At 42.2% G+C, this 11956-nt stretch overlaps 1 protein-coding gene across 1 annotated transcript in view; it reads right to left on the bottom strand.

Moving 5' to 3' along the window:
• Positions 1 to 823: 823 nt before the first annotated feature.
• LOC311024188 (dynein axonemal heavy chain 11) overlaps positions 824 to 11956 on the bottom strand; it is a gene marked incomplete at its 5' end in the record, with an annotated part of 37595 nt that continues 26462 nt past the window's right edge. Inside the window, 19 exons of the mRNA XM_084026488.1 lie at positions 824 to 2396; positions 2530 to 2670; positions 2769 to 2881; positions 3104 to 3219; positions 3324 to 3506; positions 3594 to 3836; positions 4467 to 4595; positions 5607 to 5798; positions 5893 to 6120; positions 6469 to 6596; positions 6667 to 6815; positions 6900 to 7093; positions 7219 to 7341; positions 7764 to 7934; positions 8187 to 8327; positions 8521 to 8685; positions 8814 to 9018; positions 11345 to 11467; positions 11685 to 11920. Of these exons, the coding sequence (XP_083882614.1) occupies positions 2149 to 2396; positions 2530 to 2670; positions 2769 to 2881; positions 3104 to 3219; positions 3324 to 3506; positions 3594 to 3836; positions 4467 to 4595; positions 5607 to 5798; positions 5893 to 6120; positions 6469 to 6596; positions 6667 to 6815; positions 6900 to 7093; positions 7219 to 7341; positions 7764 to 7934; positions 8187 to 8327; positions 8521 to 8685; positions 8814 to 9018; positions 11345 to 11467; positions 11685 to 11920 (3228 nt within the window). The 3' untranslated portion in view covers positions 824 to 2148. The remainder of the gene's footprint in view (positions 2397 to 2529; positions 2671 to 2768; positions 2882 to 3103; positions 3220 to 3323; positions 3507 to 3593; positions 3837 to 4466; positions 4596 to 5606; positions 5799 to 5892; positions 6121 to 6468; positions 6597 to 6666; positions 6816 to 6899; positions 7094 to 7218; positions 7342 to 7763; positions 7935 to 8186; positions 8328 to 8520; positions 8686 to 8813; positions 9019 to 11344; positions 11468 to 11684; positions 11921 to 11956) is intronic.

Below are 11956 nucleotides of genomic sequence, written 5' to 3'. Positions count from 1 at the left end.
CTCAGTCTCCACTCTAATTCATCCCAAAGGTGTTCTATCGGGTTGAGGTCAGGACTCTGTGCAGGCCAGTCAAGTTCATCCACACCAAACTCTCTCATCCATGTCTTCATGGACCTTGCTTTCATGTCATGTTGGAACAGGAAGGGGTCATCCCCAAACTGTTCCCACAAAGTTGGGAGCATGGAATTGTCCAACATCTCTTGCTGAAGCATTCAGAGTTCCTTTCACTGGAACTAAGGGGCCAAGCCCAGCTCCTGAAAAACAACCCCACACCATAATCCCCCTCCACCAAACTTTACACGTGGAACAATGCAGTCAGACAAGTACCGTTGTCCTGGCAACCGCCAAACCCAGACTCGTCCATCAGATAACCAGATGGAGAAGCGTGATGCGTCCCTCCAGAGAACGTCTCCACTGTTCTAGAGTCCAGTGGCGGCGTGCTTTACACCACTGCATCTGACGCTTTGCATTGCACTTGTTGATGTATGGCTTCGAAGCAGCTGATCGCCATGGAAACCCATTCCATGAAGCTCTCTACGCTGTTCTTGAGCTAATCTGAAGGCCACATGAAGTTTGGAGGTCTGTAGTGATTGACTCTGCAGAAAGTTGGTGACCTCTGTGCACTATAAGCCTCAGCATCCACTGACCTCGCTCCGTCATTTTACGTGGTCTACCACTTCTTGGCTGAGTTGCTGTCGTTCCCAATCACTTCCACTTTGTTCTAATCCCACTGACAGTTGACTGTGGAATATTTAGGAGCGAGGTGGCATCCTATCACAGTACCACGCTGGAATTCACTGAGCTCCTGAGAGCGACCCATTCTTTCACACGTTTGTATAAACAGTCTGCATGCCGAGGTGCTTGCTTTTATACACCTGTGGCCATGGAAGTGATTTTAATTATTTGGTTGGGTGAGTGAATATGTTTGGCAATATAGTGTATATAATATTATTTGTTCAGTAGTTATAGCACCTTTTCTTTGATTAAAAAAATGTCTCCGTGCTGTTCTGTGCTGTGTGACCTTTACCGTGACCCTGGAGCTCCCACAATATTTTGACAAAGCTCTGACAAGGAACTTAAGAGCATATGAATTATGCACGACTCCTTCAGCATTCATGCATAATCACAGTCCAAAGCTTTTCACGTGAGCGTTGTCGGACAGTTTTCAATAAGCCGCAATTAAAACCAGTTTAAACATTTTCAATAAGATGACTGCGTTCCGTTCGACTCATTCAAAGTTAAAGGTTTTATTTGGTTCGTATTAAGTTAATCAGATGCTAACAGAGAGCGCAGACAGATAAAGGATGGGTAATCTAATGTGTTGCTTTCTCATAGAAGGCTATCAGTGTGTTTGAATAGGTTTCACCAACAGGCCAGGCCACATGAATTACACTCGTCTGTTAGTATTCTGCCTCTGCCGTACAAAAGGTCAATGTCAAATGCACCTCATTTAAAAGTCAATAGCAGCCATGCACATCATCTCCTGGGAATTCTGTCCGGGAACCCTCCAGACGGCATTGTGTATCACTCAGTTAGTAGAGGGCAGCCAGAGAGCTTTTTTAATCTTGACCTTCCAATAAAATATGCTCCCTATCCAGAATTACATGGTCTAAAATGGAGACATAAGCTCCCAACAAATCATGGCCAGACTGAACCATCTCAAGGGAGCGGTTCAACAGGGTCCGACACAGACACAACAGGTTCAGCGACCGCTAAACATGCAGCTCCACTTCTTTATTTCCATTATCGTGGAATCTAAACCTTCATGCCCTACAATGTCAGTATTGTTACGTGTGAACCAAATATAACAATAATATGCAAGGTTAAAAGTGTCACTAATATTAGTACTTTAAAAAAAATATATATATATAAAAAAAGCCAAATGAACGCAATGAAGGATTCAATATTGTCTCAATGGGAGAAAAATACACATCCCCTAAAAATATGTTTGTAATACTGTTTGTAGAACACTATGTCAGTAGATATAAGGGACATCCCCTTATACACCATATACCAGTATTGATAATAACATAATTGAATTTGACTGATTGCATTATTTTTTTCTCTCCAAATTTAGATATTGCGATAATATCGTTTTGACCATGATAACAGCGCGGTGAAAATGTGATATCAGGACGGCCTCACGTGTCACACAGACAGCAGCAGTGCAACTCCAGCTACGATCCACTTGGCAGCCGGCTGTTTGGTTCGGAGGTGGAGGGTCCACACGTACGTGGACCCTCGCTGCTTAGTGCCATAAACTGGACACTCGTAAGTGTTCTTGAGGTCCTGCTCCTCGGCAGGAACGGCTCTTACATACAGCACCGGCATGGCTGGAGTCAGATCCCTCAACACCGCCTCGGAGATGACACCAGACTGAGTGTCCCAACGCCCCCCTAAGAGACACAGGGTGGGCCATGTTTACACAGATGCACATTATACCAACACAATACTGTTAAATGAAGCGTTTCTATGAAGCTTGGGTGAGTAGAGCAGGATGCATTGGACGTTAGGTTTATTAATTCTGACCTTCCATGAAGAGTCCGTGAATATAGGCCCCCTCCCGTGGTGGATGTCCAAAGTCATCTTTTGTCTTCTTGGTCACATCCACAGTGAGAGTCATCTTGTCCAAGGGCCACTGATTCTTGCGAGCGATGCTCTGCAGCACAGCTGGGGGAAGAAAAGGCAGCGTGTTAATGTTCCTGCTGCCTCTGGTGTACGTGTCACCTAAATCATCTGTCTTGTTGGTTTAAGGATTGTGATCTCACCAGTGAGGAAAGACTGAGGGTTGAAGAGTCCTGAGAGCCAAACAACTGCAGGAAGAACTAAGTCCTGAGTCCAGCCGTCCAGCTCTCGACAGCTACACATTAGATTGGTAAACCTATACAAAAAACAATAATTAACAACATGGTATGTCATTGCTTGAAGCCGTGACAATGTGTCTGCAAGGGTCTTCCTATTATTGGCTTCATTTATTGAAGAATTATTTCCACCTTTATAATGTTTGCTGGAATGAAAATGCAGCGTTTCATTCATAATAAAAATGAGACAATAAAGGCCATGTTGAGTAAAAAATACAATATTACTAGAAAGGCATATTAACCATTGTGCCAGTGTTTTAGTGGAGGGATATGCCAGTCTGGCCCAGGAATCTGGAACGGATTCATTGAACAGGGCTGCCTGCAGAGTCTCCATACTGGAGGACATGGTGAGTTCTCCCTGTGGACAAATACATTCTCATTCATTCTACAGGATCTTACTGTTGATGAAAAAACATGGAGTGTAGAGTTGATATTTATGTAGCATGTCACAGCAGAGTGCACCTTCAGGCCGAGATCCAGCTCGTTAAGGGACGTTCTTATTTCTGCTAGAAGAAGATTCATGCGTTCACACTCCTGGAAACAGACTAAGATGTAGGGGCTTCGCTCTGATGTCTTGGTGGTTATCTCTGCCATGTTATACTCCTCAGGAAGCCTGTCCAGGATATCTTCAATGACAGACTTGACCTAACAAACATAATCCACATGGTTAGTTTAGTTAAGCATTCTCAGGTGCTTTCTCCCCCCCAGTAATGGTTCTTTCTCCGTCCAAACCTTCTCCTCTGGGCTCTGAGCTGCCAACTCTCCTCTGGAGGAGTCCTGAGGCTGCAGTTCCAGCAGAGTCCTTAAGAGGTTGTCTGAGGTGATGGTGAGGCACTCCAGCTCAGCATTAGGATGAAGGCCGTACAGAGTGGGGTTTTCAGACGGGACATGTTCGTCAATGTAACCGTGGTAACCAGTGTAGTCCATGAATGGGGGGGCCAGGAAACCAGGGCACAGAAAGAGCTCCCCTTCAAACTAGGAATTCAAATATTGAGAGGATAAAGATGAAAACACACACACAGCACACTATTTAACACCCTAAACCCTAAAACACTTTCACAAATCTCACAAGAAAGAAGGAATTCAACATGATGGACAGTAACTTAAGCCTGTTGCTGCACTGATGGTACAACACACTGACTGAGGTCTGACTGGAGGAACAGTGGCTGTTAGCTGTGAAGGTGGACTGAACTTCTGTGGGAATTAAACAGACACATTACAATTGAAGCAGCAACTTATTAATAAAATAAACAAATTAATGGACAAATTTGCCACACGGTAACATCACCAAAGTGAGGGTGGAAAAACCAGCAAAAGCAAAGACTTTAAGTGCAATGCTGCAGTTTAGGTTTACATCCCAAGAGGGCACCCTTTACCTGAACAACAACACAAATAAATCTAATACAAGTTTATAGATTTTCTTTACTATTTGACACAGTAAAATTGAACGTAACCGACATCGAGTGTACAGTATATAAAAAAGTAAATAAGTAGTGATTTTTCACAAATACACCAGTTAAAATGAACTTATATTCAGATAGTTTTGATGAAACCAAACCAAAACAAATAGATTGTATTTCCACGGCAACATGAACACTGACTTACCATTTTTGGATGCATGAACTCTTGCAAGTAGGTTTTACACAGTCTTCTATCCCAGCCGTCCGTGATATGTCCTCCATACATGATCTCCCCAAAAAGATAACACAAGTCCTCCCAGGGAACCTGCATGGACTACAATAAACCTAGTCTGTAGACTGATATGACAATGCAAGTAACATGTCGAACATTTTAAATAATTAGGACCATGTTCAACTAAAAACACAAATGCTTATAAATCATTTCCAGGATATCAATATTATTTAAGGATCATCTCTCAAATATTTCTCCTCATTACTCCATTCTTCTTTTGGAAACTCAAGCAGTAACTATATGATCTCTTCCAAAGAAGCTCTTTTAATAACGATAATGGTAGTGAAATGTAACAGAATTATGTTTCTTTACACACACTGATCTAATGTATGACAGAAGAGTATTTTCTTTAGTGGGAGATTATGATCCGTGAGGGTGAAGGAGGAAGAAAAGAACCTGTGAATCATAACAAATTACAAAAGCTGGAGGTTCACAATCATTTGTACCTGTATTGTTTTGCAAATTGCTTCCTTCATCAGCTCTAATTGCAGTGATCACTTATGTAGCGTTGTGAACTGTCACATTGGCTGCATGTAATTACATTTAGGATAACGCTTCATTGCCCTCCTAATGAATTCTCTGTATACGCACATACAGGTTACTGTTTGGTTAACATAATGAAGGACATTCGTTTTTGGAGGGCAGAATACCTAGGAGACATAATTGGTTGTGACCAGAGTAATAGGAGCTCTAAGAGAAATGCATTAGGAGTTGTGAGGGGTGCAGCACCCCAAGAATGGATTTTTTGTCTTCATGAAATAAAGCTAAATTATAGATTGCGTGTTCATAGTTATAAAAGAAGAAAACTGAAAAAAAAGACAAGACTGAGCATTTTTCACAGTGGAACAAAATATTTCAATACGTAATTGGGTACAATGAACTGTAATTCAACATCCCAGTCTGACAATAATGCCACTGTAAAGACCGTAATTATTATACATTTATACCGCTTAAGAAAATAGTAGTAAAAAACAAATTAAAAGTTTTACTAATAATAATAATAACTATGAATAAAAATGAATAAATGTCTTTAAAAATAGTGTTACAAATTACTTTAGTGTTGGCCTCCAAGTAGTTGTATAAGACACTGGCTGAGATGGTGAGGTCCCCAGTGCTGAACGGGTACTTATAGTTCCACCCTTGGGGACCAAATTTACGGCGCTCCGTCACACAAGCATGAAAGAAGCAGAGGGAGAAGAACATTAGGCTGAACTCCTGTTCTCTGGAGCACATGTCCAGAGTGTCCTGAAAACAGAGAGAGAGAACAAATACAGATTACATCCAATCTGTTCTTTTAATCAAATATCATACATTATTCAGAAATGGTCTAAAAACGCACTTGGCTGAAGTTGTTGAGGGCTGCATGCAGACTGGCATTCATGCCAGCGGGCGGCTCATTGGTGATTTTGATGGCGTTCTCCAGAATGCCTCTGGGGATGACATGCTGCTCAGGGCTCGATGCTGGTTCCCCAGTGATGAACACCCTGTAGGTTGGGTGACTGTCCACTGCTGCTGTCTCCAGAAGAACGTCCAGAGAGGGCAGCCACCGTGCCACCAGGTGTACATTCTGAACAATGACATTTTAAAAACATCCGGCGGATTATGTTATAGGATGAGAAATGCGTGTTTTTATATAGCTATGTTTGTGTTTATTTGTGAAAGATTCATGCTAAAAAATGTTTTCTATGTTCTGGATTAGTGAGAAAGCCTTCAGTGACTCTTGGCTGCAGGCCTCTCCCTTTAAAACGAGGCATTTATGGAGCTGATTTAGCCAATTATGCTTTTATTGAACCAAATTGAGTTTATTACCTTGCTCAGGAGGTGAGATGATATCATTAGGGGCATTACAGGCTCGCTGGAAGAGCAGCCTGTAGTCGCTCCAGCATACTAGTCACCGGAGAGTAGTGCTTCCTACCTGCAGAATGACCCAGTGTCCAAGTTTAGAGGCGTTTCTCAGAGCCCTTTCAGCGACCGCCTCCTGCCCCTGTCCCAGCGAGACGTTGTGCAAAGTGACTTGTTCACTGGAGAATCCCAGCCTCAATCCTGCACAGGAGGAATATTCACAATAATTATCTCTACCAAGAAATGAGAATGTCTAAAACACAAACCATACCTAGTTTCTCTACATCTTTGAGTGGATCCACTCCGGGTGAGAGGATGAAGAAGACAGGGGTTGAGGGGCAACTGTCCTCATACAATTTGTCAAACTCCAGTCTGGCAGCATCCACATATTTTGTTCCGATGCTCTCCTCCACAAAGTCCCTGCCAGCAAACATAGTTGAAAATACAGCGATATACAGAACTTAGGAATACATATGTAGTATGGTAGTATGGTCATTTACTCACCTTAGTGTATAGGACATCCTATCGGGGCGAAGTGCTCGAAGGATAATGAGCTTCTGGAAGGAAGTTTTATTCTTCCAGTCCTGCGGAAGTCTTTCCTTTTCAGGACAACTGGATTCAACAATCTTCCTCCAGCGCTTTGGCGAGCTCTCCATGTCTTTGTCCAGTCCGCTGAAGTTCTCCATCGTAGAAATGGTCTATATTCAAATAACAAATATTATAAGACCTCTCTAAGCAGTGGAATAGGGTATGCAGTGATGACCCGAATAAAAATGTGACCCTTCAACATGTTATATCACATATGTTAATGTCTTGATTGTACCTTAATGGCTCCCCAGGCATGTGGGGAGAGGAAGGAGACAGGACTAACTTTACAAGCTTCCACATGGAAACGCAGGAGGAAGTCAAATTCCTGACCATCAATCAGGCCCTGCTTCAGCAGAATCTGGGGGGGGGGGGGGATGATCATTAATGATCTATGTTGTATTTATCTCTTTTAAATCATTTCCTCAACAACTAAAACGGCAAGATAACTTCGGCAAGGGGATTGTATAAACTCATCCAGGCTGAATAAGTGAAACTGAATGTGAAATGGCCACATGAAGGACAGCCTTCAGAGCAGCACCATTTCTAGGGTGAAAACAGTTGGTGCAATGACAGATAATTGCATTATGCCATCAGAACCAACCCCCTTGTCAGAACCAACTGTGTGAACAGCAGCCATGGAGCAAGGTGTGAGAGGTAATCAATAGCAGCGTATGGTCCTGCTGACTGCTTTTAATTGAAGTTAATGTGGGGGCAGAAAATTACTTTGATTGATGAGGATGACAGGAGGCCCCACCTTTGAGGCGGCCCTGAGTCCCTCACCTGGAAGGCAGTGTGTGACAAGAAGGTTAACTTGTCTCTCTCAAACAGGCCCTGGCTGGTGTACAGGAATACAGAATAGGTGATGGCCTCAGTGAGGGAGTGCACTCTGGTCCTCACATCCTCATCCCATTCTGCACACTCCATCGCTTTGTTAAACACAGAGTTAAAGGTCTGGAAGACAACCAAAGGAAGGACAGCAATTTGATTAGGAGAACAGTTCTAAACAGGACCCAAAGCTCTACGCTGGATTGACAGCTAAACACAAAATAATACTTAGGGTTTTGGTATAGCAGCACAGGTTTAAGATGATTTGCGCCTAAAATCTTAATCACCAAGGAAAATTACAAAAAGCACACATTTTAAACCTCAAACTGAATATTTTTCAGAGCATTGTTTGTCCCCTGAGAGGGGTAAAGGTTTCACCTTGAGAGAAAACTGGTACATGGGGTTAATCTGGCTGAGGTCGTTGATGATGAAGAAGAGGAGTGACGCTCTCTCAGCTGCTGGGCGGTAAAGTTCTCGTGCCTCGTTGATCTCTGTCTCGTTTTCTCTGGCCTCCACCACCTGTGTGTTCCAATTGCACAACATGAGCTATTAGGCTCTCAGTCATGCTCCAAAACCCTCTCATTACATATATTCTTAACTACACATCATTGGCAGCAAATGCAATATAATGAGGTGCTTCCTGTTATATTTGAGTGACAAAAAAAAAAAAAAAACACATGTACAGCCGATCCTGCTGGTGAAATGGCCTCACCTTGTGCTGAATGTGAGCGGCTGTGCTCTTGGTGTTCTCGAGTTGTTCCACCAGGGAGATATCACCCAGAAAATTACCATGGGCTGCAGAGAGGCGACTCAACAGATCGTCCTCCAGTCTCTTAAGATCAATCTTGAAGTGGTTCTGTTGTGTGGTCAGCTCGATCTTGGGAAAAAAAAATTCTGACTTTTCTGTTTGGTATTATGGACTGAGGTCTTGCATGGAAAATCACCAAATAAATGCTTCACTCTAAGTTTAAGAGTCCATATTTCATAAAATGCTGAAGGAGTCACCTTTAAGGTCTCCAGGTCGGGCCTCTCCCGGGACACGACCTGTCCCAGCAGCTGTTCCTCCAGGCCCACAGGAGTCACTGTGAAGTTGATGAGAGTCGCCTGTGCCTGGAGCTCAGGAGGGAAATGGGGATTGGCCAACTTGGTGTGGATGATGAGGCGAAAGTTACTATTGAATTCACACTCTTTTCCCCCAATTCGTATGTACCTGGATAACAGGAGAGCACAATTAAAACATGTTTTATGAAAGCCAACAAGGACTTGTCGAAGTCACTGGTTATAGATTTAATGAACAATAAACAGTACAATATCACGTTTGTTTTGTATGGAGCTGATACAGCGCAGATGGACAAACTGGTATTTGACTGAAACTTTACTGGACAGTATATTTATTTGACAAAACAATTCAAACTCTAGGTGCTTTATGGCTTTTGTTCTAAGCTTTGAGGTTGAATCCATTTTGTGCGAGAGGAAACTTAACAGCTACTGAGCTTGCCTCCTGATTAAAAGCTACAGAAAAGGTTATTCCTTGGGATTTGAGTTTGGATTGTTTTGTCAAACTACCATCTACAAGGTCGAGAGTGAACTTTTATGGGATGAGTCATTGTTGACGAATTAAACTTTTCCCTGCATGACAAGAACAAAAAATCTAATTGCAAAAACGGAAGCAGAGTTCAATTTGCTGTGGTTGGTTTTGTCTTTCCATCAGTGGACGGATGGAAGTGAGAAAGTGAAACATTAATGATGATTGCATCATGATTAGATGACTAGAAATATCACCAGTACTCTCCTTTAAAAGACAGTGCAGCTGATGTCAATTATGATTGAATGATGATGACGATGAGGTGTGAATGATGATGATCCTATAGAATACTGTGGCAGTGTAAACCCTCTGTAGTCTGAAAGCTCTTGTTGTCCTGAGCGTCTGAGCCATCGGCCTCTCACTTTCATGTGTTGAGGAAAGAGCTTCACTCTGGCTACATACAGTTTGTCACTCATACTGTAGACAAATAATCTTGGAAAATTATGAAAGATTATCACCACAGCAGCCAATATTTATCTGTTCCTGCATTTCAATTAAATTAGCGATGGCTTGACGAACCTGGTGGCTTTTCATTTTTCTCTAATTACCCCTTGGATGTCAGGCAAGGCCCCAATTTTACGGCACAAGTTCCTCATGGCCTGGGTCTGGTTCAACTCTATATCTTCACAAGCCAGAATTAATGTACTATTGATAGAACCATTACTCCACCAAATTAAAGTCCTTGCTGATGGATTGGCTTGTAGTCTTCCGTCAGCCATGAAAGGAATAATTAGTATTCATTACTTCACACTCTACAACATTCCAATTATTAATGAACTTCAGCTGTGGATCCCCACAAGATCCATCATGGCTGCCCCAGCAGGTTGTATTAATCATGGACAGAAACAAGTGTGTGGGTCATCTACAAGGGATAAACTTATAATCAGATTTACTATGATGAATTGTTACGTCTGGACGGACAGGCTTTCAGAAGAAGTTCGATGAACATGCGCCAAGATATTCAATATTCATGGTCATCCATAGATCAGACCAAGAAAGATGTAAACATTTTTGAGAGGGAAGTCAAAGCAGAATGTCAATATGTGGTATTTTGTCTTTCTATTTCTACTGTCATGTTTGAAAATCTGGTTTGACATAAGATAGATTCACCAAATACAGGGTATTTTTTTAAAACATGCCATTCTGGAAAGCATGCATAGAAGCTAAAACATTTTTTTTTTTTTAATCAAGTAGCATTAGTTTAAAGCCTTGTTCATAATTAAATAATAAAAAATACAACCTCACATTACAATTTAACATAATCAAGTTATAACAAGTTATCTTAGTGGGTGTAAAGTTAATTCAGTAAACTCATTATTCTGTTTCCAAATAAATGAATGCAAACAAATGCCCGCAAATCCGCTAACATTTTGTGAAAATATTGAAGCTGAATTGAGTTTGCCATAATGATGGAGGACCACTGAATTTAGTGCGATACAGGCCATCTTTTTGTGGGAGACAGCAGTCCTTATACATAACCATGACTGTCCTCAATTCAGCTTTTACACTGAGGTTCAGCTATTCAATATTCATCACACCTAAAGAATATGAACACACAAATATACATCTATCACCCGTCTTGAGGGGCCAATCAATACGTTGGTCTCAGGGATTCAGAACACGCGCTGCAAATTCATTTATAATCTAAAGAGTGGGCAATAATAAAGCATTCAGTCATGTCTTACTGGTGTTTCAATGCTCAGTGAGATTCAACCATCTGGCAAATCTGCTCCTATTGTCTAACACCACAGACACGTTGTGGGCACATCGACTTGTGTATCAGCAGGGATACAGACACCACACATTGATTAAAATGTTTTTGGTTGCATGCTAGATAGCTTCAACAAAGCAAAGCATTTGCGAATGGTGAGCTGGTTTAATTCCTAATATGTGTATTATTAATCCTTGATCCTAAAGTACAACAATGTAAATGTAATGTTACAGCACTCACCTTCCTTTCTTAATAGTGTTCCTACCCAGCAGAGGCTCCAGGATTGGGTCTACCTTTTCCGGCAGATTCTCTATCAGAACTGTTTCACCACAGGCAAGGGCTTGTTCAATCACATCCAGATACCTACACAATAAAAAAGGGAACTAAATCAAACCGGGAGACACAAACGTAGTTGGGCATTCACATTTGTATGCTACTATATCTTAGCAGTCCCTGTGGATCTTGGTAGAGGGAAAGGTTTTATCCTTTGACAAAATACAGATGAACAAACACGCAATACAAACTGATACAGGGGATTCACAAAAGGGGATTGTAACTGCAGAGTACAGCCCCTTCTCACCCTGTCTGTCCCAGCTGCACCACCCTCAGCTCTGGCCCTTGCTGGTTTCTGATCCACTTGACGCCCTGCTGCTGTGGGTCGACGATGAGCGGCCAACGCTCACTGGTGGTCAGGATGCAAGCGTTCTCGGTGGACATCCTATCACTTGGCAGACCCTGGTTATGCCAGGCAGCCACAGTGGCATCATCTGTAAGCATGAGGATTGGATCCAGGCCGTCTGTCAGGGGAACAGAGACCTGGAATAGAAACAGAGGAATGATGTCACTCTAGTT

The sequence above is a fragment of the Eutrigla gurnardus genome (genome assembly GCF_963514095.1).
Source record: "Eutrigla gurnardus genome assembly, chromosome: 14".
NCBI lineage: Eukaryota > Metazoa > Chordata > Actinopteri > Perciformes > Triglidae > Eutrigla > Eutrigla gurnardus.
Note: the sequence above shows the minus strand (reverse complement) of the source record. Positions and strands in the feature narration are given on the sequence as shown.